The sequence below is a fragment of the Leopardus geoffroyi genome, chromosome C1, assembly GCF_018350155.1.
Source record: "Leopardus geoffroyi isolate Oge1 chromosome C1, O.geoffroyi_Oge1_pat1.0, whole genome shotgun sequence".
Lineage (NCBI taxonomy): Eukaryota > Metazoa > Chordata > Mammalia > Carnivora > Felidae > Leopardus > Leopardus geoffroyi.
Window position 1 is genome coordinate 36,053,209 of NC_059328.1, and position 24,251 is coordinate 36,077,459.

A 24,251-nucleotide genomic window follows, 5' to 3' on the forward strand; every position below is an offset into this window, starting at 1 on the left:
GTTCGAGCCCCACATCAGGCTCCGTGCTGACAGTGAGGAGCCTGCTTGGGATTCTTTGTCTCCCTCCCTCTCTCTCAAAGATAGACAAATAAACTTTAAAAAACAAAAACAAAAACATAAATGAGGCAAAGAAGGGAAAGAAACCAAAAGGTGGTGTGCTACAGAGCTTGCTATTGCTTTATAAAAAGACACAGCTAATTGGTCAGTTATAGAGGTCTGAGAAGCTATATGAAACCACTATATGGTGTCCAGGAACTATTTATTGGGTAAAGGAAAAGCAAACTATCTGTTGACTCTTTCCTTCTATCTCTCATTGGTCAATTTCCTTATACCCTATGAGACATTAACTCCCCTGCACTCCCTGATCCTCAGGGAAGCCTGAGGAGACTGATCCCAATCCCCACATCAAGTGCTTCTGCTTACTCTGAAAGTGGTGTAAGTGGCAAAATTCTCAGCAGGTCTACTTAAGTCATAACTGAGTGAGTGCTATAGCTGCTATGGCTCCCACTACAACAGGTGCAAAAGAGAGGGTGTTTGGCCCATGCACTTGGGGATGTGAGACAGACCACTGCATCAGGAGATGAGCAATAGTAGTGACTAGGGTGCTCCACTGAATAAGTGGAGAACCTGGGAGCAAGTGGGTCGAAGTGAATCTGCAGAGTTACTAAACTAAATCCAATACAATAGTTCAAAATCTTGATAAATATAGAAGAAAAACAAAATAACCTATACTTCCACTAATCAAATACAACTGTTATAATTAGTTTTGTGTGTTTCCATCTACTTTCTTTCCTTATACATATAGGGTTTGGTGGGTTTTTTTTTTTAATTTTTTAATGTTTATTTATTTTGAGAGAAAGAGAGACAGCACGTGAGCAGAGAGGGGCAGACAGAATCCAAAGTAGGCTCCAGGCTCCAATCTGTCAGCCCAGAGTTTGATGCAGGGCTCAAACTCATGAACTACGAGATCATGACCTGAGCAGAAGTTGGATGCTTAACCAACTGAACTACCCAGGCACCCCTAGGTTTTGTTGTTGTTTTTTTTAATATGAAAGGTTTCTCTTTTAAATTGAAATACAACACAATATGGAAAAATGTACATACCAAATATATAACTTAAATTTTCAGAAATTTTACATATCCTTTAAAAAATTTTTTTTTTAAATGTTTATTTTTGAGAGACAGAGTGTGAGTGGGGGAGGAGCAGAGAGAGAGGGAGACACAGAATACAAAGAAGGCTCCAGGCTCTGAGCTGTCAGCACAGAGACCGATGCAGGGCTCAAACTCAGGAACCGTGAGATTATGACCTGAGCTGAAGCGGACACTTAACTTACTGAGCCACCCAGTCACCCCAGAAATTTTACATATCCTTATAAGCCAAATCAAGAAACAGATCATACCTATCACTCCACAAGCTTCCCCTCTTGCCCACTTCTAGTCACTGTATGTCCAAGGGTTACCACTATCCTGACTTCTAACAACTCTAAATTTTATTGTTTTTTGTACTTTATAGAATTGGTTGGAATTAATAGTCTTTCATGTCTGTTTTATTCCACTCAGCAGTAAGTTTGAGAAATTTATTCATGCTGTTGAATATAGCAGAAGTTAATTCTTTTTCACTCCTGCATCACTCCCAGAATTCCTATTTACCTCTTTTTTGAAACTGACTTCTTCTTTCATGCCATGGTATTATCTTATGACTCAGTTTATATGGGAGGCTCCAGGCAGTTTCCGATCTTGAGAGAGTTCCCAGAAGTTACTTCTGTGGAGAAGGTGGTAGCTGAGATGAAGGCGAGATGTGCCACAACCATTTTGCCACCATGAGGAAAGCAACTTCAGGATGAAGAGAGATTGGAGAGTGGAGAGAAAAAACAGAAGGAAAGGGGTCCCGGTGACTTTGTCGAACTGCTGAATCAAACCAAACCTAATCCTACCTACATGAGTCCATACATTTCCTTCATTGTTGAAGCCAGCTTAAATTAGGTTTTCTGTTAAGAGCAACAGAGAGGCATAACTTATCTATACGTAAGGGAAGTAAATTTTGCCAATATAGAAGAGGACCATTTGGGGACCATTTGTAGAGTTCCCTGTGATATACTTACTCTTCTTCCTGCAGTGTCTGATACTATTTTTACTCATTTGTGTCTGTTAGGGTTCTTTGGTTGCAAGCAACAAAAACTGTCTCTAACCAAAGACAAAGAAAGGTGTTTTGTTTTGTTTTGTTTTGTTTTTGAAGGCTATAGGAGTACTTGCAAAACCAAATGGAAGGTACAGCATGGAACTGGCAGGAACCAGGTGGCTTCAGGAGGTCCTATTAGCAGAGATTGCTCGACAGCCATGGCAGGGTGCTAGTGAAATGCATTTCAGGATGAAAGGCATGAAATTCAGGTGATTAGTCTTTTGGTGACTGTATTAATAATTAAGACTCAAGGAAGGAATAGCCAATTGGCATATTTTGGGGTATTCACACACATGTTAGCTAGGGGAGGGCAAGTACTTGAATTAATGACTGTTGAATTGGATCCAATAAGGAGGAAGAAATTCTCCAAAAGAGGGAGGAATGGGCACTGGGAAGCCAAAAACAATAATTCCCACTATCCCTCCTGCCTGAACCACTCATTTCCCTTGGATTCTGAGACAACTTATTCACTTGGTCTCCTCTCAGTCTACCTCTCAGGCTGTTCTCTGCCTCCTTGTTTTTACAATGGGGCAAGGCACCCTAGAAGTTGACAGAGGCTTATCCTTTGTAAGATGGGAAAAGGATGGTTGTGAAAGGGGCAGTGTGTTCTTGAGCCGATCTATTTTGCAGTCTGAAAACTATTTGAAAACTCTTGGAGGGATAGGGTTGTGCCTTGTATGAAATATTCCCTGGCACCAGAATTAAGACCAAAAGCCCCAAAGTTGGGGGAAGGAGAGGGCCTCAGTAGTTCATCACTTGGCAAGGTCACCACCTGATGGTTACACTTCAGACTTTTAAGAAGTCAGACTCAGCAGAAAAGAAATATGGAGTCTGTCAGACCCTGAAGAAAAGGTGGGAGGGATGGGATACATGGCATGTGTCTCTTGATGGCAAGTCTTTGCTAGGGTAAGATGAGTTTGAGGTATATTAAATTCCGACCACATAAGCTGGAATCTGAGTGTCTTTATGAGGATAGATGGTGTCAAACATTAGACATTCGGTCCATCAAGACACTACCTGTATTGAGGAGACAGTGGGGAGTAATCCAGAGGAGCCAAAAAAAAAATGAGGAAGAGTAGAGGAGCAGAGGAGATAGAGGTGTGGGGAGAGAAAAGCAGAGCTACACAGAGGGGAAAACGTGTAAAATGCAAGACACCTCTCAGTCCACATGGTTAGGGCTATTTCAAATATAAAATCTGTATGACTTAATAGCTATGTGATTTTGGCCAAGGTACTTTACCTGGTTGAGTCTGTTCAATCTGTAAAATTGAACGTGAATACCTCCCTCACAGGAGACTTCCAGTATGCAGGTAACGTCTGTATCTTCACTTGGATAATAGTTACACTGAAAAAAAGAATCACAGAGCTTTAGATTTGTGCATTTTTCTGTATGTATGCTATACTATACTCCAATAAAAAAGCTTACAAAAAAAAAAAAAACATTTCCCTTACAGGGTTGAAGATTCAATAAAATCATGTTTCTAAGTCTAGCACAGTATCTGGCACATTAATGCGCGTCCGGAGTCCACAGTCCGGATACAGGGACCACGAACTTACTACCGCTTGCAGCCCAGAGACGCGACCTCTTCCTTGTTACAGGCAACTTTTACCGCGGCTGCTCTCCGAGCCTGTTTGCCAGACCAAGTAACGGAGCCAGTTTAGGTATATTCTGGGAACCCCGCCAACCTGACTCTAAAAGATAGGAGCGACAGTCGGTTTTGCGAACCCGGATTGAGTGGAGACACCAGAAGAACCTGCAATGTGACACCCAGTACCCTCCTCCCTCCAACAGAAGGAGCTCCAGCAGCCTAGAGCGGCGTGGCTGTGGCGCGCGGTGCATTGTGGGCCAGCAGAGGCACGGACTGGCCCCGACGTTAGGGTCCCCCAAGTGGCCAGGGGCTCGCGCTTCACTCTACCCCCAAGTACTCCAAACCTGCGCAGTGAAGTGTGTCTAGACTCCAGCCAATCCAACCACCAGAGCTAGAGGTGGAGCTGGTGCAGGCTCCCAACTCTGGCTTCCAAACTCCAGCCCTTTACAGGGCGGGGTGGGGTCCACCACTGCGCGTGATGCTGAATGCCGGCCCTCTCCCCTCCTCCGGGAGGAGCTTCCTCTTCACCGCCAGACTTAAGCTAGATTCCTGCCTCCACCGTCAGGCCAACCAACTTCCTTTGCAGCCCACCAGTTCCGGAAGCTGAGGCTTACTGTAACGTTGGCAAGGTGCAGAACCGAAGAGAGATCACACTGTTTTGTTCACGCTCTGTGATTGAGCCCAGGTGAGTTTCTCTTGCTGCTGTTCCATCTTTCTCGCAGAGGAGATGGCCTTGATCTGTAGTGAAACTACAGAGTTGTGTGCCTTCGGAATAGAGCGGAGAGCGCAGGCTCTGGAGGCAACCTGACTGGGTTTCGGATTTGAGCTCATTGTGATCTTGGAAAAGTTCTCAGTTTCTCTGGACCTCAGTTTACTCACGGATGAAATGAGTTCCTACATCGGAACTGTAGTGAGAATTGAGATAAAGCTTTTAAAACGCCCGTCAACTATTAGGTGCTCAGTAAATTTTAGTTGCCCTCTTTTGTTTATGTTAATTTATTTTTAAGAGAGAGAGAGAGCGCGCGCGAGCACGCAAGTGGGGGAGCGGGGGAGGAGCAGAGAGAGAGGGAGACAGAATCTGAAGCTGACTCCAGGCTCAGAGCTCTCTGCGTGGAGCCCAAGGCAGAGCTTGAACTCACACTCGGGAGGTCATGACCTGAGCCGAAGTTGGATGTTTAAACGACTGAGACACCCAGGCGCCCTTGCCCTCATCTTTTTGAGCACCAACACGATTTTTCCAGGAGCTCCGGCCTTTCTTTGGAATTGCAGAGATACTTCCTGAAAGTGGGAGTAGTGGGCAAAATTAGCTAACTTAAGCACCTGCTTTGGGTTTGGGAAAGCTAGGGCTTTTCTGTTGCCTCAGACCTCTGTTACAGTGAGGCTGGAATCTGAACTGTCACCAGATAGAGCTACTATTAACTCTTCCTTTCAGCCTACTCATATCAGGCTGCAAGACCTCCCTAAAAGAGTCTTGAGGGTTCTGATCAGGCCTGTTAATTTCCCAAGATCTCAGTTTTCTTATCTGTACGTAAGCAATCCCAGTATCATCCTGTATGAAGCCACTGGGAATTTTTTTTTTTTTTTTTTTTTGCTGAAAATGGTAAAGTGCTTTGATGTCTTCCAGAGATGATTCTTTCCAGGTTACCCAAGAAGTAAAAAAAGAAGGTGATGGGGGCACCTGGGTGACTCAGTTGGTTAAGCATGGGACTCTTGATTTCGGCTCATGTCCTGATCTCAGTTTGTGGGTTGGAGCCCTATGGAGCCTGCTTGGGATTCTCTCTCCCTCTCTCTCTGTCACTCCTTGGCTTGCCTTGCACTCCCTCTCCCTTAAAATAAAGGAAGGAAGGAAGGAAGGAAGGAAGGAAGGAAGGAAGGAAGGGAGGGAGAAAGAAAAAAAAAAGTGATGAAGGCAGTGACTTCCTCAAATGCCCTGCAGCCCATTTGCCTTAGTGTGTGTGCTCACATGTGTTTCTACGTCTATGCATGGGGCAGGCACTCTAGGAGTAAGGGGTTCAGATAGATGACCTCTGACCTCAAGGTATCCCCTAGTTTGTGAGGGAAACTCATATAAACAAACAACTGCATGGGGCGCCTGGGTGGCGCAGTCGGTTAAGCGTCCGACTTCAGCCAGGTCACAATCTCGCGGTCCGTGAGTTCGAGCCCCGCGTCGGGCTCTGGGCTGATGGCTCAGAGCCTGGAGCCTGTTTCCGATTCTGTGTCTCCCTCTCTCTCTGCCCCTCCCCCGTTCATGCTCTGTCTCCCTCTGTCCCAAAAATAAAAATAAACTTTAAAAAAATAAATAAATAAAAAAAAAATAAACAAACAACTGCAGCTATGTGCACAAGCTGTCAGTGCACAGGAGGAGCAAGTGCTAGCTGAAGGATGAGCAGTAATTAGCCAGACAAGGGTGGGACTTGGGGAAGCAAAGTGTGCCTGGAGTTAAGTAAGTGGTGGCTGGTTTTGCAAAGTCTGAAGCACGGAGTTTGGAATGAAGAGGTGGAAAAATGAGGAGGATGGGAGCCAGGTAATGAAATGTATTACTAAGGACTGTGGACTTTATCCTGAAGGTAAGCAAGAACTACTGGAAGAATTTGAGCCTTGGAATCACATGTTCAGATTTAGTGAATGGATTGTGGGAAGAGCGGCTGCACTGGAAGCAGAGAGATGGTGGTTCAGGTAGGGGTGGTTCGAGCTAGAGCAGTAGCAGTGGAGGCAGATATGGATGGACTGGAGAAAGACTTAAGAAATATAGGTCATGATCTCACAGTCCGTGAGTTCGAGCCCTGCGTCAGGCTTTGTGCTGATCGCTCAGAGCCTGGAGCCTGTTTTAGATTCTGTGTCTCCCTCTCTCTCTGACCCTCCCCCATTCATGCTCTGTCTCTCTCTGTCTCAAAAATAAATAAACGTTAAAAAAAAAGAAATATATATTTTAAAATTCTTTTCACGTCAAGAGGTATATGAAGTGTTTGGCTCAGGTCATGATCTCATGGTTCATGAGTTCAAAGCATGCTGACAGCACAGGCCTACTTAGGATTCTCTCTCCCTCTTTCTTTTCTCCTCCCCCCACTTATGCGCTCTCTTTTTCTCTGTCTCTCTCTTTCTCTCAAAATAAACTTAAGAAATATATATTTACCAGTATTAGTAGTGATGGGGTTTTGGAGTGGTGGGGGGTCTAGAGCCAACGCCCAAGAAAGAATTTTTGAGACTTCTTTGGTGCAAAAAAGGTGATTTTATTAAAGCACAGGGACAGGACCCATGGGCTGAAAGAGCTGCCCTGGGGTTGTAAAGAGTCAGTAATTATTTCCTATGGAGTTGGGGGGAGATAAAGGCAAAAGGGAGACCTCCAAAAGGACTTTCATATGCTGAAGAGGACTCACAAGATACTGGAGGCCTTGCTATTACCAGGCTAAGGTGGTTTTCCCTTTAGTGAGGCATTAACATTATAGGAAGTTCCTGGAGAAATGTTTTACTCTGCCTATCTCAAGTATTCATCAATGGACTGCAGGTTATAAGGAAATTTAATTTTGGGGTGCTTGGGTGGCTCAGTCGGTTGAGCGTCCGACTTCGGCTCAGGTCATGATCTCGCGGTCCATGAGTTTGAGCCCTGCGTAGGGCCCTGTGCTGACAGCTCAGAGCCTGGAGCCTGTTTCGGAATCTGTGTCTCCGTCTCTCTCTGACCCTCCCCCGTTCATGCTCTGTCTCTCTCGGTCTCAAAAAATAAATAAGCATTAAAAAAAGTTTATAAGGAAATTTAATTTTACCTACCATTTCCTTCTTGCCTTTGTTCCCCACATCAGAATGGAGGGGAGGGTGATGTTAGGGCTCCAGGAAACTGAATCTATAGGTTTCTGGAGATTAGGCTATTGGTAAGACTGCCTTTTTCTTATAATTTACTAAGACATTTGTAAACTGGTGGGGACTCAGGTCCTGCATGACTGTGATCTCTATCAGTTAACCATTTGTTTTCCCCTTTTCCTTTGTTCTTGGGCAGCCAGGGGTGCCTGTGGAATGTCACACTTATCCCACCTTGTTGGGGGGGGCGGGTAGTTGGTGTTTGCCGGTGTCCCAGCCAAATAGACCTAATCTAGGCCAATGTTACATATTTAAAGTAGTTTTCTGTGCTTGTTTCTTAGAAGTACAAGCAAGGGTATACTCCCCTACCAATCACCTGTCAAAACCCTAAAATGATAATAACTCAGAAATGCCAAATGAACTGAAATACTTTATTTAGATGGCTTTTCAAGACCCCATGTGATGAGGGAGCATAATGCAAGCTGAGGGCAAAGCACAAGCTATCGCGTGCGCGAACACACCACACACACACACACACACACACACACACACACACACACACACACAAGGTGGGATATGTGTAATATTCTTCAGGAGCTCCTGGCTGCCCAAGAACAAAGGAAAGGACAGAAAACAGATGGTTAAACTGTTCAGTCTCCATCAGTTTACAAATGTCTTAGTAAATTACAAGAAAAAGGCAATCTTATCAATAGCCTAATCTCCAGAAACTGTGGACTCAGTTTCCTGGAGCCCCAACATCACCCCTTCATAGCGATATGGGGAACAAAGGCAAGAAGGAAATCGCAGGTAAAATTAAAAAAAATTTTTTTAACGTTTATTTATTTTTGAGACAGAGAGAGACAGAGCATGAACAGGGGAGGGGCAGAGAGAGAGGGAGACACAGAATCTGAAGCAGGCTCCAGGCTCTGAGCCATCAGCCCAGAGCCCGATGCGGGGCTCGAACTCACGGACCGCGAGATCGTGACCTGAGTTGAAGTCGGACGCTTAACCGACTAAGCCACTCAGGCGCCTCCAGAATTTGCAGGTAAAATTAAATTTCCTTATAACCTGCTGCCCATTGACAAATACTTGAGGCAAATATTTCTCCATTTCTCCGGGAACTCCCTATGTCTTTTTTTTTTTTTTTTTTTTTTAACATTTTATTTATTTTTGAGACAGGGAGAGACAGAGCATGAACAGGGGAGGGTCAGAGAGAGGGAGACACAGAATCTGAAACAGGCTCTAGGCTCTGAGCTGGCAGCATAGAGCCCGAAACGGGGCTTGAACTCACGGACCATGAGATCATGACCTGAGCCGAAGTCGGACGCTTAAACGACTGAGCCACCCAGGCGCCCCAACTCCCTATGTCTTAAAGTCAATGCTTTGCTAGAGGGAAAAACAGCCTTAACTTGACAAATAGCTAGCCCTGCAGTATTCTGAGAATCTTCTTTAGCATATGAAAATCTCTTTGAAAACTTCCCCTTGACTTGACCTCCTCCAACTCCTTAGTATATAAACAGTCACTCTTTACAACCCCAGTGCAGCTCTTTCTGCTTCAATAAAATCACCTTTTTGTACCAAAGACTTAGAAAATTCTTTCTTGGCTGTCAGCTCAGAACCTGCCCACCTCTCACCCCTGACTCCAAAACTTTATCAGATGGATTATACTGTGAACATGTTGTCTGATTTGCTTTAACAGTTGTTATCCAGGCCCTTGAGTCCCTTGTGAGAGAGAGTATACAGAAAGAAGAGCATGCAGGGGTCAGGTTCTGTGCAAAGTGCTTTAGATCTAGTTTCTCTTCCAAATGGGGGAAGGCGTGCTGAGATTCAGACTCAGGTCTGTGCAACCCCAGGCCCTGAACTGATTCCTTTGTGCTCTGCTGTTGGATTTGCTGAGTTCAGTTTTGGACATTTTGAGTCTTAGATACCTATAGGGCATACTGGTAGAGATATCTCCAGGGAGTTGAATGTACAGAACTAGGGTGGGCAGAATCAGTGCTTAAAGTGATAACTGAAGACATGAGCTTAACTAGGGAGTGAGAAGAGGATTGGGAACAGAACTCTGAGGGACACCAACATTTATGGAAAGTAAAGGAAAGGCCCATGCAGCCCAGGAACATTCATGTAAATACTGCTTCCTCTTTTTCCTGTGTTTTTGAGATCCCTGCATGCAAGCAGCAGCTATAGAGCCCTCCTCTGAGAAGAAACATAGGCACTGATTTAGGAATAATAAAACCTGAGTCCTTTAAAAAAAAAAAAAAAAAAAAAAAAAAGAGTTTGAGTAATCTCTGTACCCAGTGTGGGGCTTGAACTTAAAACCCCAGGATCAAGAGTTACATGCTCCACTGACTGAGCCAGCCAGGCACCACTAAAATCTGAGACCTGATACTACCTCTCCCTATGCAGACCCAGTTTTTCTCTCTTTCATGAGTAAAACCTTCCCAAATTAACGTGAGGGTTTCTGAGTGTTGCCAGAGGCCAAGCCAGGCAGTTTCTGACAACTTCAGAGCCTGTTAATTCAGGAGAAGGCTGGAAAGCCAATGCCTCAGGCAGAAGATGAGGAAGTCCAGAGCTGGCAGAGTATGACTTCCTGTCCTAGAGGAAAACATTTGTTCTTTGCAGAGACTCTTCTATTCCCTCCCTTGGAGCTCTTGTTCTTTGAAGCTCTTTGTTAGGTCTTCCTACTTGTATGATTCCCCCCCACCCCAAGCCTCATTGTTTTGGGTTTTCAGTTTCAGCATCAAAAGAAAGAGAAACAAGCATCAGGGCATCAGGTTTCTTCTTACTTTTCGCCTTAGATCAGGCCTTTGTTCAAGGCTCTCAGTCTAAGTCCACATGTAATTTCAGAGTTCTCCAGTGTGTGCTGGGAAATCCGGGAGAGGCCAACGGTCACTTGTTTGGGGATCAAGCCCAGGAAACTAGCCACAGACCCTGGTGGCAACTGGCAGGCTAATTGCTCCTGTGAAGTCCAGACATGATTGCCTGATCCTCTGGCAAGTTTATATCCCTGGGAAGTTTGCTAGCACTCAAGTGATCTGTGGTTTGATGCCCAGATTGAACTTTTTGTTTTTGTTTTAGCAGAAACAGGTGGTCTCCATAACCAGGTTATGCTAGACTGTAAAGTTCTTGCAGGGGTGCCTGGGTGGCTCAGTCCATTAAGCATCTGACTTTGGCTCAGGTCATGATCTTCTGGTTCGTGAGTTCAAGCCCATGTCGGACTCTCTGCTCTCAATGCAGAGCCTGCTTTGGATCCTTTGTCCCCTCTCTCTCTGCCCCTCCCCTGCTCTCTTTCTTGCTCTCAAAAATAAACATTTATAAAAAAAAAAAAAAAAATTCTTCCGGAGTCAGGTGTATCAGGAAAGACAATTTTGATGTGTCAGTTATACTTAGAACTTGTCTTAGTTCTTGCTCTACCATAATATTCTGGATGTCTTTTCAGAACTTGGAAACAAAGGTTATATTTATAAAGGTATTGCTGGCAATTAAATCAATCCCAAGGGAGTGATATCTATAGTACTAATGAAATCAAGGGAAAAGGCCTCTACCTTATCCGCTCTAGGGTGAGCATTCTTTCTTTTTTCCCTTTCGCTTGGATAATTGCTATTCATCAAGACTTGACTTGGCATGCCTGGCTGGCTCAGTTGATAGAGCATGCGACTCTTGACTTTGGGGTTGTGGGTTTGAGCCCCACATTGGTGTAAAGAATACTTAAAAATAAAATCGTTTTTTTTAAACTTTTTTAATGTTTATTTATTTTTGAGAGAGAGAGGGAGAGAGACAGAGCCTGAGTGGGGGAGAGGCAGAGAGAGAGGGAGACACAGAATCTGAAGCAGGTTCCAGGCTCTGAGCTGTCAGCACAGAGACCGACGTGGGGCCCAAACTCACAAATCATGAGATCATGACTTGAGCTGAAGTCAGATGCTCAACCAACTGAGCCACCCAGGCACCCCAAGAATACTTAAAAATAAAATCTTAAAAAAAAAAAAAACAAAAAAAAACTACTCAAATATCCCCTCCATGAAGCCATCCTAGCAGGGTTACTCTTTTCTTATAGCACTTGAGCAGATTTTGCTCCTATCTTATACATTGTACTGATATCCTCAGTCCAGCCCCTACTAGCCCATAAACTCCAAGAGGGCAGGGGCTTTATTTGAATATGTATGTCTCTTAGATCTAGCACACGGCCAGGAATATTAAGCATTTGCTGCCTGAATGAGTATCTGTGGGTCATTTGGAGACTTCTGATTTTCATAGCTCTCCAAAGAGGGTTGTTCCAATCACCCACCTGTTTTGTTCAGTTGGAAATTTTCCTGTGTCTATAATTTACTGCTTTCTGCTGTGTCTAATTACCCTTCCTGGAAACCCTTTTCCCCTTGACTCTTAGGAAAGTCCAACTTACTCTTAAAAGCCAATGTCAATATTCCCTGGTCCTTGCTCTGCAGAAGTCATTTGCTTTTCTGTAGCACACTGTGATATGTGTCTACTGTGAGGCATAGCACAAGTATATTATGAATCTGTGTTTACCTCTCTTTTCTTGCCTTTTTCCATTGGCTCTTCCTTGAATGCTTGGCTCTGCCACTTCTTAGCTGTTGATTCAAGGCAAATAACTTCACCTCTCTGAGCTTGGTTTTTTTGTTTTTGGTTTTTTTTTTTTAAACAATGGTCTACATCCCTTGTAATAACCCACTCAGGCCTCATAACATGCTGATCAGACATCTTTGTGAGGGACTAGGAGAATCTGTAGTTTCTGACATCCTCCTGCGAATGTTCATTTCATCTTCAGAGAAGTGACCCATCCCTGAGCTTGTTCTGTCACTTGGTCTCACTTTGTTTCATAATGGCCTTTACCTGTCCTACACTGGTTTGAGACCTTATGTAGTCAAGGCTGGGTACTTCAGGGAGCCACCCACCTTTGTTTTTAGGTATTAGAACTGTCTAACATAGACCTTTAGCCTGGTAGAAGGAAGGCAGCTAAACTGATGGTCCGGTTAATATTTGTCCAGGAGCTCCTGACTTTGGTTGGTTATAGTCACCCTGTCTTAGCTGCCCTCTGCTCACAGGCATGTATACACAACCACGTGTTTGTTCTCCTTTCGCCGCTGTGCTCCCTTTACCACCCATGTTTTACAGGAGTCTTGACAGGTGGGTGGCTGAAGCTCAAGCAGCACTGAACCCCACACCATTCTCTTCCCATCTGTGTTTCAGGGAGCATGGCGGCTTCCTGTGTCCTCCTGCACACTGGGCAGAAGATGCCCCTGATTGGACTGGGCACCTGGAAGAGCGATCCTGGCCAGGTGAGAGATGGAGGAAAAAGAGGAGGGCTTCTTGTGCCTCTGCTAGGGAAGAGGCAGTATTTGGGAGATGGTCCCAGCACTTTCCCTAGCAGCCCCAACCCTATACTCCATTTCATGTAGGGATGAACCTGAAGGGCAGTGGGAAGAAACAAGAGAAGAGACCAGCAGTGAGCCCTTGGCTTCCTCAGCTGACTCAGAGGAAGGGCTGAGGGGCCCAGTAGGGCTGAGCGAATAGGAAGGAACTCTTTCCCTAATTGGATCTGCACTGAGTGCTGTGGCAGACATGGGATCCCTCTGTGCCTGGCCCTATGCTGACCCCTCATAACGCCACTTACCACCTTGCGCCGTGATCTCATGTCTCCCTCTCCTACACAGGGTTCCTTGAGGACTGGGCTACTCCCTAATGCCCCGTCCAGAGATAGACAACAGCAGGTGTCAGGATTTGAAGAATAACTATGTCAGCTGTGTAGACCAAGGGTTAGCAAACTTTTTCTTAAAGAACCAGATGGTTAATAATTTAGATTTTGCTGGATAAGTTGCAAAACGGAGGTGATTATGTATTCATGTAACCTTTTAAAGGTGTAAAAGTCATTCTTAGCACAAGGGCTGGAAAAAACAAAAGGCAGCTGCGAGCTGGAGTATAATAACCCCTGCTGTCAACTCTTCATCTTAGGGGAGCATGGGAATAGAGATCTGCTCCCACCTGGGGTGGGGCATCTTCCCAGGTCTTCTTCCTTGTTCTTTGGAAATCTGAATCAGGCTTTAGAGAAGTTTGGGGATTAAGTTTAAGAGGGACTCAGGCAGGGAGAACAGCCTCTTCTCTCAGGGATTTAGGCTGGTATTCGTGTTGTGTTCTGCCTCTTTTCCCTTTGCTTTCATTCCTGCAGTTGCCTAGAACCCTGGAGTCAGGGTCTTTGTGCTCCAGGCAGGCACAAGTCCAGGACAAGTCCAGGAGCTACATAAAGGCAGGAGGTGGAAGTCAGAACTGGGCCAAAACTAGGGGTATGGGGCAGCAGGGGTGAGGGGAGTACGTCTGGATAGTAAGAGCTATACCTAGATGGGGATCTTGAATGGCAAGGCCCTGACACTGTTGGTTTTGCTTCTGCTACCATGTTTCTAGTCTGTTTTTTAGCAAATTGACTGACCTGTCCTCCTACCTGGTGTCTGCTTTCTTCTTTCCTAACAGAGGGCTCTGAGCCCAGCCTCCATCTTACTTCTCTGCCTTCCTTAATTTTCTTCCGCTCTCAGAGTTCTTCTGCTTCCCTGAACTCCCAGAGCTCACTTGATCTTCACGGCTCCATAAGCATTTCTCTGTGCTTTGGCGTACAAATTACTTACCTGTATATCATGTTTCTGTAACCAGCTCTTCAGGACTAGAGAACCTGTGTCCATGACCTATATTTCTGTTCTCTGTCAAAGGATACATCCACCTGCTGAGCATCTAACTGGGAATACAATGGTAGTTTTTTGCTGGGCTCGCGTTGAGATTGCTTAGGTAGGAGGGAAACTTGGGGGTTATTGGGGTAGGCACAAAGGGGTTGGGGTCTCTGAAGAGGCTTCTGGTCCCCTCAACTAGAACCATCTTTCATCTTTTCACCCCTACTTTATGGATAACTGCAGTCATCCTGCCCCTCCCCCATCAGTGACCCTCAGGAGGGCAGTTCCTGGCCTAGGGCAGTTTCTGGCCTAGGCCAGCAGAGCTGAAACCTCTGCTTCTCTCACCTGGCAGGTAAAGGCTGCTGTTAAGTACGCCCTGAGTGTAGGCTACCGCCACATTGACTGTGCTGCTATCTATGGCAATGAGACGGAGATTGGGGAGGCCTTGAAGGAGAATGTGGGACCTGGCAAGGTGAGGTCTGGGGCTACAGAGGGATGGGGTGAGAGAGCTCTGGAGCTGGGGCACCTGGACAGAGGGATCTGAAAGCACCTCCTTCTAATCAGTTTCCCAGAGGTGAGGGTGGGTGACTGGGTGCCCAGGGCTCTTCTCACTATGGGCCCTGCCCCCTGTACCAGGTGGTGCCTCGAGAGGAGGTGTTTGTGACTTCCAAGCTGTGGAACACTAAACACCACCCTGAGGATGTGGAGCCTGCCCTCCGGAAGACACTGGCTGACCTCCAGCTGGAGTATTTGGACCTGTACCTAATGCACTGGCCTTATGCCTTTGAGTGAGTCTTGCCAGGGTCTTTATCCAGGGAGTCGGGTGTTGTGGGAGTCAGGTTAGGAACTTATAAGGCACAGGAACAGAGCAGGAGCAGAGCAGGAGAGGAACATTCCTCGGCTTGCTGTGGGAACTCAGCCTTTTATGCCACAGCAGCCAGAAGTTTAGCTACAGAAAAGGAGTGCAGCTTCGCATGGTGTGTACCCTAGGGGTGCACGGGTGGTCCCTCCTGCCCCCTTAATTTATTCAAAAAACTACTAGCTTCTAAGCTAGGCCTAGAGATTGCCTTAGAGAGTCAGCTCCAGCAGAGGGCGTGAAAGGAGCCTTACCATCAGCTCTGTGCACTGTAATGAAAGAAGATTGCAAGAGCATGCAACTCTCTGAGGGGGAAGAAGTTCAAGAAGATTTTCCAGAGGAGAAGAGGTACAATGTGTCTAGGAAGAAGAGGAGCGGAAATGGGCATTCTGTATAAAGTTAATGCCTGGGTCATGACCTTAAAGGGTTTCTTTATTTTTTATTTTTTATTTTTTCAACATTTATTTATTTTTGGGACAGAGAGACAGAGCATGAACGGGGGAGGGGCAGAGAGAGAGGGAGACACAGAATTGGAAACAGGCTCCAGGCTCTGAGCCGTCAGCCCAGAGCCCGACGCGGGGCTCGAACTCACGGACCGCGAGATCGTGACCTGGCTGAAGTCGGACGCTTAACTGACTGCGCCACCCAGGCGCCCCTTTAAAGGGTTTCTTTAATAAGGTTTCTTATTCTTGGCTTTTTGCCCTTTCTGGGCTTAGTATGGGGACACAGAGTGGCTGGATGGGCAGGTAAGGTAGGAGGCCTACATTTGTGCCCACTCATGGGGAATTGTCTTTCACTTAGGCGAGGAGACAACCCTTTCCCTAAGAATGTTGATGGGACTATCCGCTATGATTCTACCCACTACAAGGAGACCTGGAAGGCTCTGGAGGCACTGGTGGATAAGGGGCTGGTACGGGCACTAGGCCTGTCCAACTTCAGCAGTCGGCAGATTGATGACGTGCTCAGTGTGGCGTCTGTGCGCCCAGCTGTCTTGCAGGTAAGTACCGCAAAGCAGGTCTGTTGGTTTGGGGGTATATATGTGTTCAAGAACATGAGTGAGCAGATGATGCGTCTGTTTTATGGAGATGGTTAGCAAGTTTTCAGAAGTGTTAGTGTAAAATTCTATGCATAAAGAAGGGCACTAAGGGTGCCTGGGTAGCTCAGTCTGTTGAGTGTCTAACTCTTGATTTCGGCTCAGGTTGTGAGCCCAGGGTTATGGGATCAAGCCCTGCATTGAGTGCTATGCTGACAGCTCAGAGCCTGGAGCCTGCTTCAGATTCTGTGTCTCCCTCTCTCTCTCTGCCCCTCCCCTGTTCGAGCTTGTCTCTCTCAAAAATAAACATTAAAAAAAAACAACTTAAATTTTTTTTAATTTTTATTTTAGAGAGTGTGTGAGTTGGGAAGAGGGACAGAGGGAGAGAATCCCAAGCAGGCTCCAGGCTCAGTGCAGAGCCCGACACAGGGCTTGATCCCATGACCCTGAGATCACGACCAAAACCAAAATCAAGAGTCAGACAGTCAACTGACTAAGCCACCCAGGTGCCCCAAAAAATAAAAACTTAAAGATAAAGGGCATTGAGTTAACTACACTGGAATTAAATTTCAAAAAAGCTAAAAAGGTCTGTTTGATTGAAACACAATGGAAATAAATATGAATAACGTACATACAAAGTAAGATTGAGGGTGCCTAGGTAGCTCAGTGGGTTAAGCATATGATTCTTGGTTTCAGCTCAGGTCTCGGCTCAGGTCGTGATCTCACGGTTAGGGAGTTCGAGCCCCACATAGGGCTCTGTGCTGACAGCGTGGAGCCTGCTTGGGATTTTCTCTCTCCCTCTATCTCAGCCCCTCCCCTGCTCTCTCTCTCAAATAAATAAACTTAAAAAAAAATTAAAAATAGATAAAGTAAGTTTCTGTCAGTGAGAACAAGTACTATATATTGGTTCATATCAAATATAAGAATATTAGAAAACCAAAAATAAAGAAATGAAAGGCATTGAAGTGTGGGAAGAGAATGAAATGGACAGTGGAAGATGGAGAGTGAGAAAAGTGATTTGAGGGGAAGTAAGGGGATCAGCAGTGCAAGGTCGTCAAGATGTGTGGGTGGGGTTCTAAAAGTTAGGTGTGGCCAACCTATAGTGATGGGTTTTTTCTTGATTCAGGTGGAATGCCACCCATACCTGTCTCAGAAGGAGCTGATTGCCCACTGCCAAGCACGTGGCCTGGAGGTGACTGCTTATAGTCCTCTGGGCTCCTCTGATCGTGCTTGGCGTGATCCTAATGAGCCTGTCCTACTGGAGGAGCCAGTGGTCCTGGCACTGGCCGAAAAGTATGGCCGGTCTCCGGCTCAGATCCTGCTCAGGTGTGCACAGTCTTGGAGAAAGGTGGGGGAGGGCACTGGATTGGGAGGCAAGTGTTGAGGGATGTGGTTGCTAATCTTGCCATGTATGTAATCTGAGGGAAGCTACTCTGAGGCATGTTCCCCATTCTAGTGAGGCTCAGGGAGTCCAGGAGTTTAGAGAACACTGTGTGGAAGACAAAACACTGCTTGTGTGTACTGACTCCTCTTCCTAATTCTATTTCAATCACTCACCTTAGGTGGCAGGTCCAGCGGAAAGTGATCTCCATCCCCAAGAGTATCACACCTTCACGTATCCTTCAGAACATCCAGGTACTTGGTGATGGGTCCTTTCTCTTTTAGACCATTGGGACACAGTCTGGCTCCGACTCTGCCTGGCAAGAAGGCAGTGTTCTGGAATCTCAACTTCCACACACAAAGCTGGCTTTCCTGACCTCCACTTTCCCTTCCCAGGTGTTTGACTTCACCTTTAGCCCAGAAGAGATGAAGCAGTTAGACACCCTGAATAAAAATTGGCGATACATTGTGCCCATGATCACTGTGAGTATATATCATGTGCTAGAGTTAGAGAATAAATGTAAGTTTTGCGGCAGGAGTCTGGCCCAAAACTGGCCTCAACCTCCCTGGTCAGAGGAGAGGCAGGATGTTGTTGGTAGGATTGCTTTTCCTGCACACAGTGGGCTTTTTTATTTTTATTAAGCTTGGGGAAGTGGTATGGCTTGGGAATAAAGCATATAGCCTGTGAGTCCCAGGCTATATGACCTTGTGACCTAGAACAAGTTATTTAACTTCTCCAAGCCTCAGTTTCCCAGTAAACTGAGACATAGCAAGTTCCCAGTTCTTGACACATAGCAAGTTCTCAGTAAATGGTATAAATAAGAGGAGCCTAGAAGGCATTCTCAACCTTGGTAGAGGGATTGAGGTTGGGTTGAAGCCTGTTACACATAGGGATATAAATAATTCCTTATCCCAGCTGAGACTGCAATCTCTTAGGGGCAGGGGCAGGTATATAACAGACTATGGTTTGCTGGAGTGCTGACACTGGCATTGTCTGAGGTCCAGGTCCTGCCACTGCCATCTGTCATAGTGCTTACAGGTGACATTGTTTATGAAGATTCAGGGAAAAATGCCCTGTGTCTTTGGAATGTCAATTCCTGCTAATAGTCATCTGTCTGTCTCTCTTTCCAGGTGGATGGGAAGAGGGTCCCGAGAGATGCAGGGCACCCTCTGTATCCTTTTAATGATCCATACTGAGACCACCACTCTGTGGTTTCCTTTCCAGCTCTCCAGCTACAAGGTCCTGCCACCCCCAGAAAGAAGGAGTTAATAAAACCACTGGAACATCCATACTACTTGCTTGTCTTATTTGTCTGGTCAGACCCAAGATAAAAATGGTTTCCCTTAGGAATGCCAGACCTAGGGACGCTGGGTTGCACCAGCCCAAGCCCAGACTTCTTTTGGTTCTGGAGGAACAAGAATGTGGCTGAATTCCAGTTCTACTTTCTTGAATTAGGTACCTTGATGGAGTAGTGCCATCTACTGGCAGTTTGCAGCACTTACATGCTCCCCCAGAGTGCCCAAAATTGGTTCTTGGTGTGCCATTATAGCAGTGCGATCCCGTGGTTTCGTGACACTGCTGGGCCTGGGTCTTGGGTTCCCACCCCACCACCCTGTTCAGCCCCTAGGTTTAGGACTGTGAAGAGGAAAACAAACAAACAAACATTCAGAAGTTTGAGAATTCCAGCTTATAATACCAAGAAAGGAGGGAATAGGGGCTTTGTCTCATAGACACTATAGTCAGTATGCATAGGCTACCTGAAGGAGGTCAAGTCAGTCCAAAAACTTGTCAGTCTGCATGTATTTTATGTATTTTATAGTCCCACCAGAAGCCACTGAGGTTTTTTGTTGTTGTTGTTGTTGTTTTAATGTATGTTTATTTATTTTTGAGAGAGAGGGAGACAGAGAATCCCAAGCAGGCTCTGCACTGCCAGCTCAGAGCCTGACACAGGGCTCAATCCCACAAACTGTGAGATTATGACATGAGCCGAAACCTAGAGTCAGGCACTTAACTTACTGAGTCACCCAGGTGCCCTAGCCACTGTGGTTTTAGGAGAGTTTTTTTTTTTAATTTTTTTTTTAATGTTTATTTATTTCTGAGGCAGAGAGAGACAGAGCATGAGTGGGGGAGGGTCAGAGAGAGAGGGAGACACAGAATCAGAAGCAGGCTCCAGGCTCTGAGCTGGCAGCACAGAACCCGACGCGGGGCTCGAACTCACGGACCGTGAGATCATGACCTGAGCCGAAGTCGGTCACTCAACCGACTGAGCCACCCAGGCGCCCCAGGAGAGTTTTTGAATAATTCCTCCAAAAAGTCACACAAAACATATTTTAGTTTTCCAGTGGAACCATTGCTCTTCATTCAACACATATTTATTGGGTACTTACATGAGTTAAGCACAATGTCAGACCCAGGGGACCAAGACACATAGGTCCTTATGGTTTAATGGAGGAGACAGACTTTAAGTAATTGCATAATTAGTTTAATTACACTTGGAAGAAGTGTTATGAAAAAACGCAGAGTAAGGAGCCTACTGATTTAATCAGCAGAGATATGAAGGATGAATAGGGATTAATTAGTTAAAAGAGGTGAGCATGAGAACAGTATTCCATATAAGTTGAATAGCTTGTGGTAGCGGGGAGCCTTGAAACTAGAAGAAGCTGTTGGGAAAACCTAAAGAAGTCTTTTGTAATAAAAACTGAAAGTGAGTGGGGATGAAATGGCATGAAATAATGCTGAAATTAGGTAGGGCCTGGTGATGGAGGGCCTAGTTAAAGATTTTGCTTTTATCCTGAACGCAGCAGGAAGCCACACAGTTTGGAGCCAGAATAACTTGTCATGATATGTGTCTTAGCAACACAATGCTGATGCAGTGAAGAGAATGGATTAAACGGATAAAAAGTAGATGGAGGGAGCATGTTGGAAGTTAGTCATTTTTTCTGGTCCTTTCTACCTGGAACAACCCATCTTTTAGCCCACTGTGCAGTTAACACCTCTTCCTTAAATGTCCAGTTTAGCTGTCACTTCCTCTGGGACCTCTTTCCTGACCTCCCCCTCCCCAGGTTGTTTGCTATATGATTCCATAGCTTCTGACTCATGATTCAATTTTCTACAATTATGAAGTAGTTTGAGTATGAGGTGTATTAATTTGCTAGGCCTGCTGTAACAGTACCACAGAATGGGTGGCTTAAACAACAGAAATTTATTCCTCACACTTCTGGAAGTTACAAGTCTAAGATGAAGGTGTCAGGATTGCTTCCTTCTGAAGGTCATGAGGGAAGGATTTGTGCCAGGCCTTTTTCCTTGGCTTATAGATGGCCATCTCCCTGTGCCTTTACAACTTCTCTCTGTATACTTCTATGTCCAAATTTCTTCTCTCTCTCGCTCTCTTTTTTTTTTTTTTTTTTTTTTTTTTTGCCACAGAAAAAACCTAAGACTTTATTATTCCCATTCCAAAGGGCAGGTCTTCGAAGGATGAGGGAATTCCAACTGTGAGGAGGAGGTCCCTGCTTGCCTTCGATAAGTAGGTTCTGCAGGACCACAATGACCCAGTCCCACACAGGAACATCTTGGAGATGCAGTGGTTTTGTTGATTGGCTTGGACTTCTTACTCTTACCACTCTTGGGGACATCAGTCCACATCTCTCACATTCTCCAGCACCATGGTGCAATGCCTGTCAAAGGCCTTCCCAGGGCCCAGGGGCTTCTTGTTGCAGCAGTTGATGAACACTTGGGCGTTCTTGACTGAATGTGTGAGCACAGAGAGTGGACCCATGTTAAACTCTTCATCCTCCCACTTCTGTAGCTCCTCTGGGGTCATCTCACTCTTGAGCTTCTTTTATGTATGTATGTATGTATGTATGTATGTATGTATTTAATTTACATCCAAATTAGTTAGCATATAGTGCAACAATGATTTCAGGAGTAGACTCCTTAATGCCCCTTACCCATTTAGCCCATCCCCCCTCCCACAACTCCTCAGTAACCCTCTGTTTGTTCCACATTTAAGAGTCTCTTATGTTTTGTACACTTCCCTGTTTGTATATTATTTTGCTTTCCTTCCCTTGTGTTCATCTGTTCTGTGTCTTACAGTTCTCATATGAGTGAAGCCATATATTTGTCTTTCTCTGACTAATTTCGTTTAGCATAATACCCTCTAGTTCCACTCACGTAGTTGCAAGTGGCAAGATTTCATTCTTTTTGGTTGCTGAGTAATACTCCATTGTGTGTGTGTGTGTGTGTGTGTGTGTGTGTATCTTCTTTATCCATTCATCCATCGATGGACATTTGGGCTCTTTTCATATTTTGGCTATTGTTGATAGTGCTGCTATAAACATTGGGGTGCATGTACCCCTTTTAAACAGCATACCTGTATCCCTTGAATAAATACTTAGTAGTGCAATTGCTGGGTCATAGGGTGGTTCTATTTATATCACTCTTGAGCTTCTTGAGGAGGCTCACGGTGGTAGTGGCTTCACTCCCAGGTCAGTCCAAATTTCTTCTTATAAGGACACCAGTCATGTTGGATTAGGGCTCATCCTAAGGACCTCATTTTAACTTAATTATCTCTTTAAAGACCCTGTCTCCAAATACAGCCACATTCTGAGGTACTGGGAGTTAGGAGTTAAGTATAGAAATTTGGAGAGGACACAATTCAGCCCATATGAGGAAGCAGAAGTTATTGAATATAACATGAAATTATTCACTAATAAACTGAAAACTGACTGATTAAAAATTTTTCCTGACTCAAACATCTCACCATACTTAACTTTAGAATTTCTCTGTTGACATCTTTGACTAATCACTGGATAATATAGTGCACATCCACTGCAAAGTGAAATTGCAAATCTTGCAAAAGATGTATTATTTGATGAAACAATGGAAGTGAAGCTGGAGAAATTTCATACAACATACCCAAAGCCATTGATAAGTGAGGATCTGATAGTTAACCAACAAAGAAAATCAAAGATGAGGACACTAGCCTTTGAAGGAAGATACTTAATATCAAAGTATTAAGGCTCTTTGGAAAACTATGAAGTCCTCAAGTATTTTTACAAAAATGATTCTTTTTATGATTATTGTTTTGGATAAAAAGAATTTCAAAATGAGACTTGCCTTTCTAAGACTACATTCCAGAAGAAAGGAAGAGAGTGCTCACCGGCTAATGGCTAGCACCACCACATTCTAGTTCTTACACCAAAAATTTTTTATACACCAGTACAATCTAACACCTCTCAGAAACTGCCTTGTAGTCTGCAAGGGAGAGTCCATCTCACAGGCAGGTAGGAAAAATTAGACCTTGTAACATTGTGTAGGGGAAGGAATGTGAACCTTGTAGTCAAAATGTTGATGAATCTAAAAAAGGATACTGGAGGGGTGCCTGAGTGGCTCAGTTAACAGTCCGTTCCACTCTTGATCTTGGCTCAGGTCATCTCACAGCTTGGCTCGTGATTTTGAGCCCCCGCATCTGTCTTTGTGCTGACAACACAGAGCCTGCTTGGGATTCTCTCCCTCTTTCTCTGCCCCTCCTGCTTGTGCTCTCTCTCTCAGAATAAATAAGTAAACATTAAAAAAAAAAAAAAAAAAAAAAAAAGATACTTGAAAAGGGGGACTGATAACATGCATTTGAAAGAGGTCACAGTATTCATGTAGGAAAATATCCATTAAGGAGTCCTGATATTTGTCCAAAGCATTAAAATATTGAAAATCTCTTTTTAGGGGTACCTGGGTGGCTCAGTCGGTTGAGCATCCGACTTCGGCTCAGGTCATGATCTCACAGTTCGTGAGTTCGAGCCCCACGTCTGGCTCTGTGCTGACAGCTCGGAGCCTGGAGCCTACTTCAGATCCTGTGTCTCCCTCTCTCTCTGCCCCTAACCCACTCACATTCTGTCTCTGTCTCTCTCAAAAATAAAATAAACATTAAAAAAATTTATAAAAAAAAAAAAGAAAAAGAAAATCTCTTTTAAAAAAAAAATTTTTTTTTAATTTATTTTTTGAGAGAGAGAGGGCACATGAGAAAGAGAATCTCATGCAGCCCCTGCACTGTTCGTGTGGAGCCTGAAGCAAGGCTCTAGCTCACTGGAAGCAGGGCTTGAGTTCATGAACCATAAGATCATAACTTGAGCCAAAGGTGTCCCTGAAAATCTTTTTATTGGTTGAGATGTTAACTGCTAGAATGTTCATGACAAGTTCTGTTGATTTTCCTCTTTATATTCCTTTCTGTGGATCGTCCACACTTCAACACCCGTATATTCATGAAACTATGTTTTCAAATTTATTAACATATAGTTATTCTTAATATGCTTATTTTTAAATTGTGTTTAAGTTTCTATAGTTATTTCTTCTGCATTTTCCTTTCTGCATTTGCTATCTATATATTTTTTCTGCACATATTTAATTTTTTTAAAAGAAGCAGTCTCTAGTTTTATTATTTTTCAATTTTTCTCTTGATTTCTGCCGTATCTTCCTTATGTCTTTTCCTCCTGAGATTTCTCTATTGCTTTTTTTAACTTCATAAATTGAATTATTAGGTCATTCTTTTTACTGTTTCCTGACAAAATTTTTTGAAAGCTAGAATTCATGTAAATGCAGCTTCATGTCCTGTGAATTTTGACATATAGAGTGTTCATTATCACTCCATTCTAAGTACTTAACTTCCTTCGTGATTTAAAAAACATATTTTTTTTTTTAATTTTTTTTTTCAACGTTTATTTATTTTTGGGACAGAGAGAGACAGAGCATGAACGGGTG

At 44.6% G+C, this 24,251-nt stretch overlaps 1 protein-coding gene and 1 pseudogene across 2 annotated transcripts; one reads left to right on the forward strand and one right to left on the reverse strand.

The window, feature by feature from the left end:
- The first annotated feature begins 2,212 nt into the window (after window positions 1-2,212).
- AKR1A1 (aldo-keto reductase family 1 member A1) lies at window positions 2,213-18,792 on the forward strand. Of its 2 annotated transcripts, none has more exons than XM_045477174.1 (9): window positions 2,213-4,453; window positions 12,766-12,854; window positions 14,584-14,703; window positions 14,868-15,019; window positions 15,889-16,084; window positions 17,247-17,446; window positions 17,683-17,755; window positions 17,897-17,983; window positions 18,632-18,792. In XM_045477174.1, exons 2-9 carry the CDS (start codon window positions 12,771-12,773, stop codon window positions 18,695-18,697), a joined length of 978 nt encoding a protein of 325 aa, XP_045333130.1. In that variant the 5' UTR covers window positions 2,213-4,453; window positions 12,766-12,770; the 3' UTR covers window positions 18,698-18,792. The 2 variants fall into 2 exon arrangements, with proteins under 2 accessions (XP_045333130.1, XP_045333131.1); XM_045477175.1 differs by lacking the exon at window positions 2,213-4,453 and adding an exon at window positions 8,584-8,605.
- Window positions 18,793-19,044: 252 nt separating this feature from the next.
- LOC123596791 lies at window positions 19,045-21,396 on the reverse strand (annotated as a pseudogene).
- Between the last annotated feature and the right edge of the window lie 2,855 nt (window positions 21,397-24,251).

Bases quoted from the DNA above. Each gene is read 5' to 3' on its own strand.
- AKR1A1 (XM_045477174.1), top strand. From the start codon at position 12,771: ATGGCGGCTTCCTGTGTCCTCCTGCACACTGGGCAGAAGATGCCCCTG. The intron at 14,704-14,867 runs GTGAGGTCTGGG...CCCCTGTACCAG, and splicing joins AGAATGTGGGACCTGGCAAG to GTGGTGCCTCGAGAGGAGGT. The intron at 16,085-17,246 runs GTAAGTACCGCA...TTCTTGATTCAG, and splicing joins TGCGCCCAGCTGTCTTGCAG to GTGGAATGCCACCCATACCT.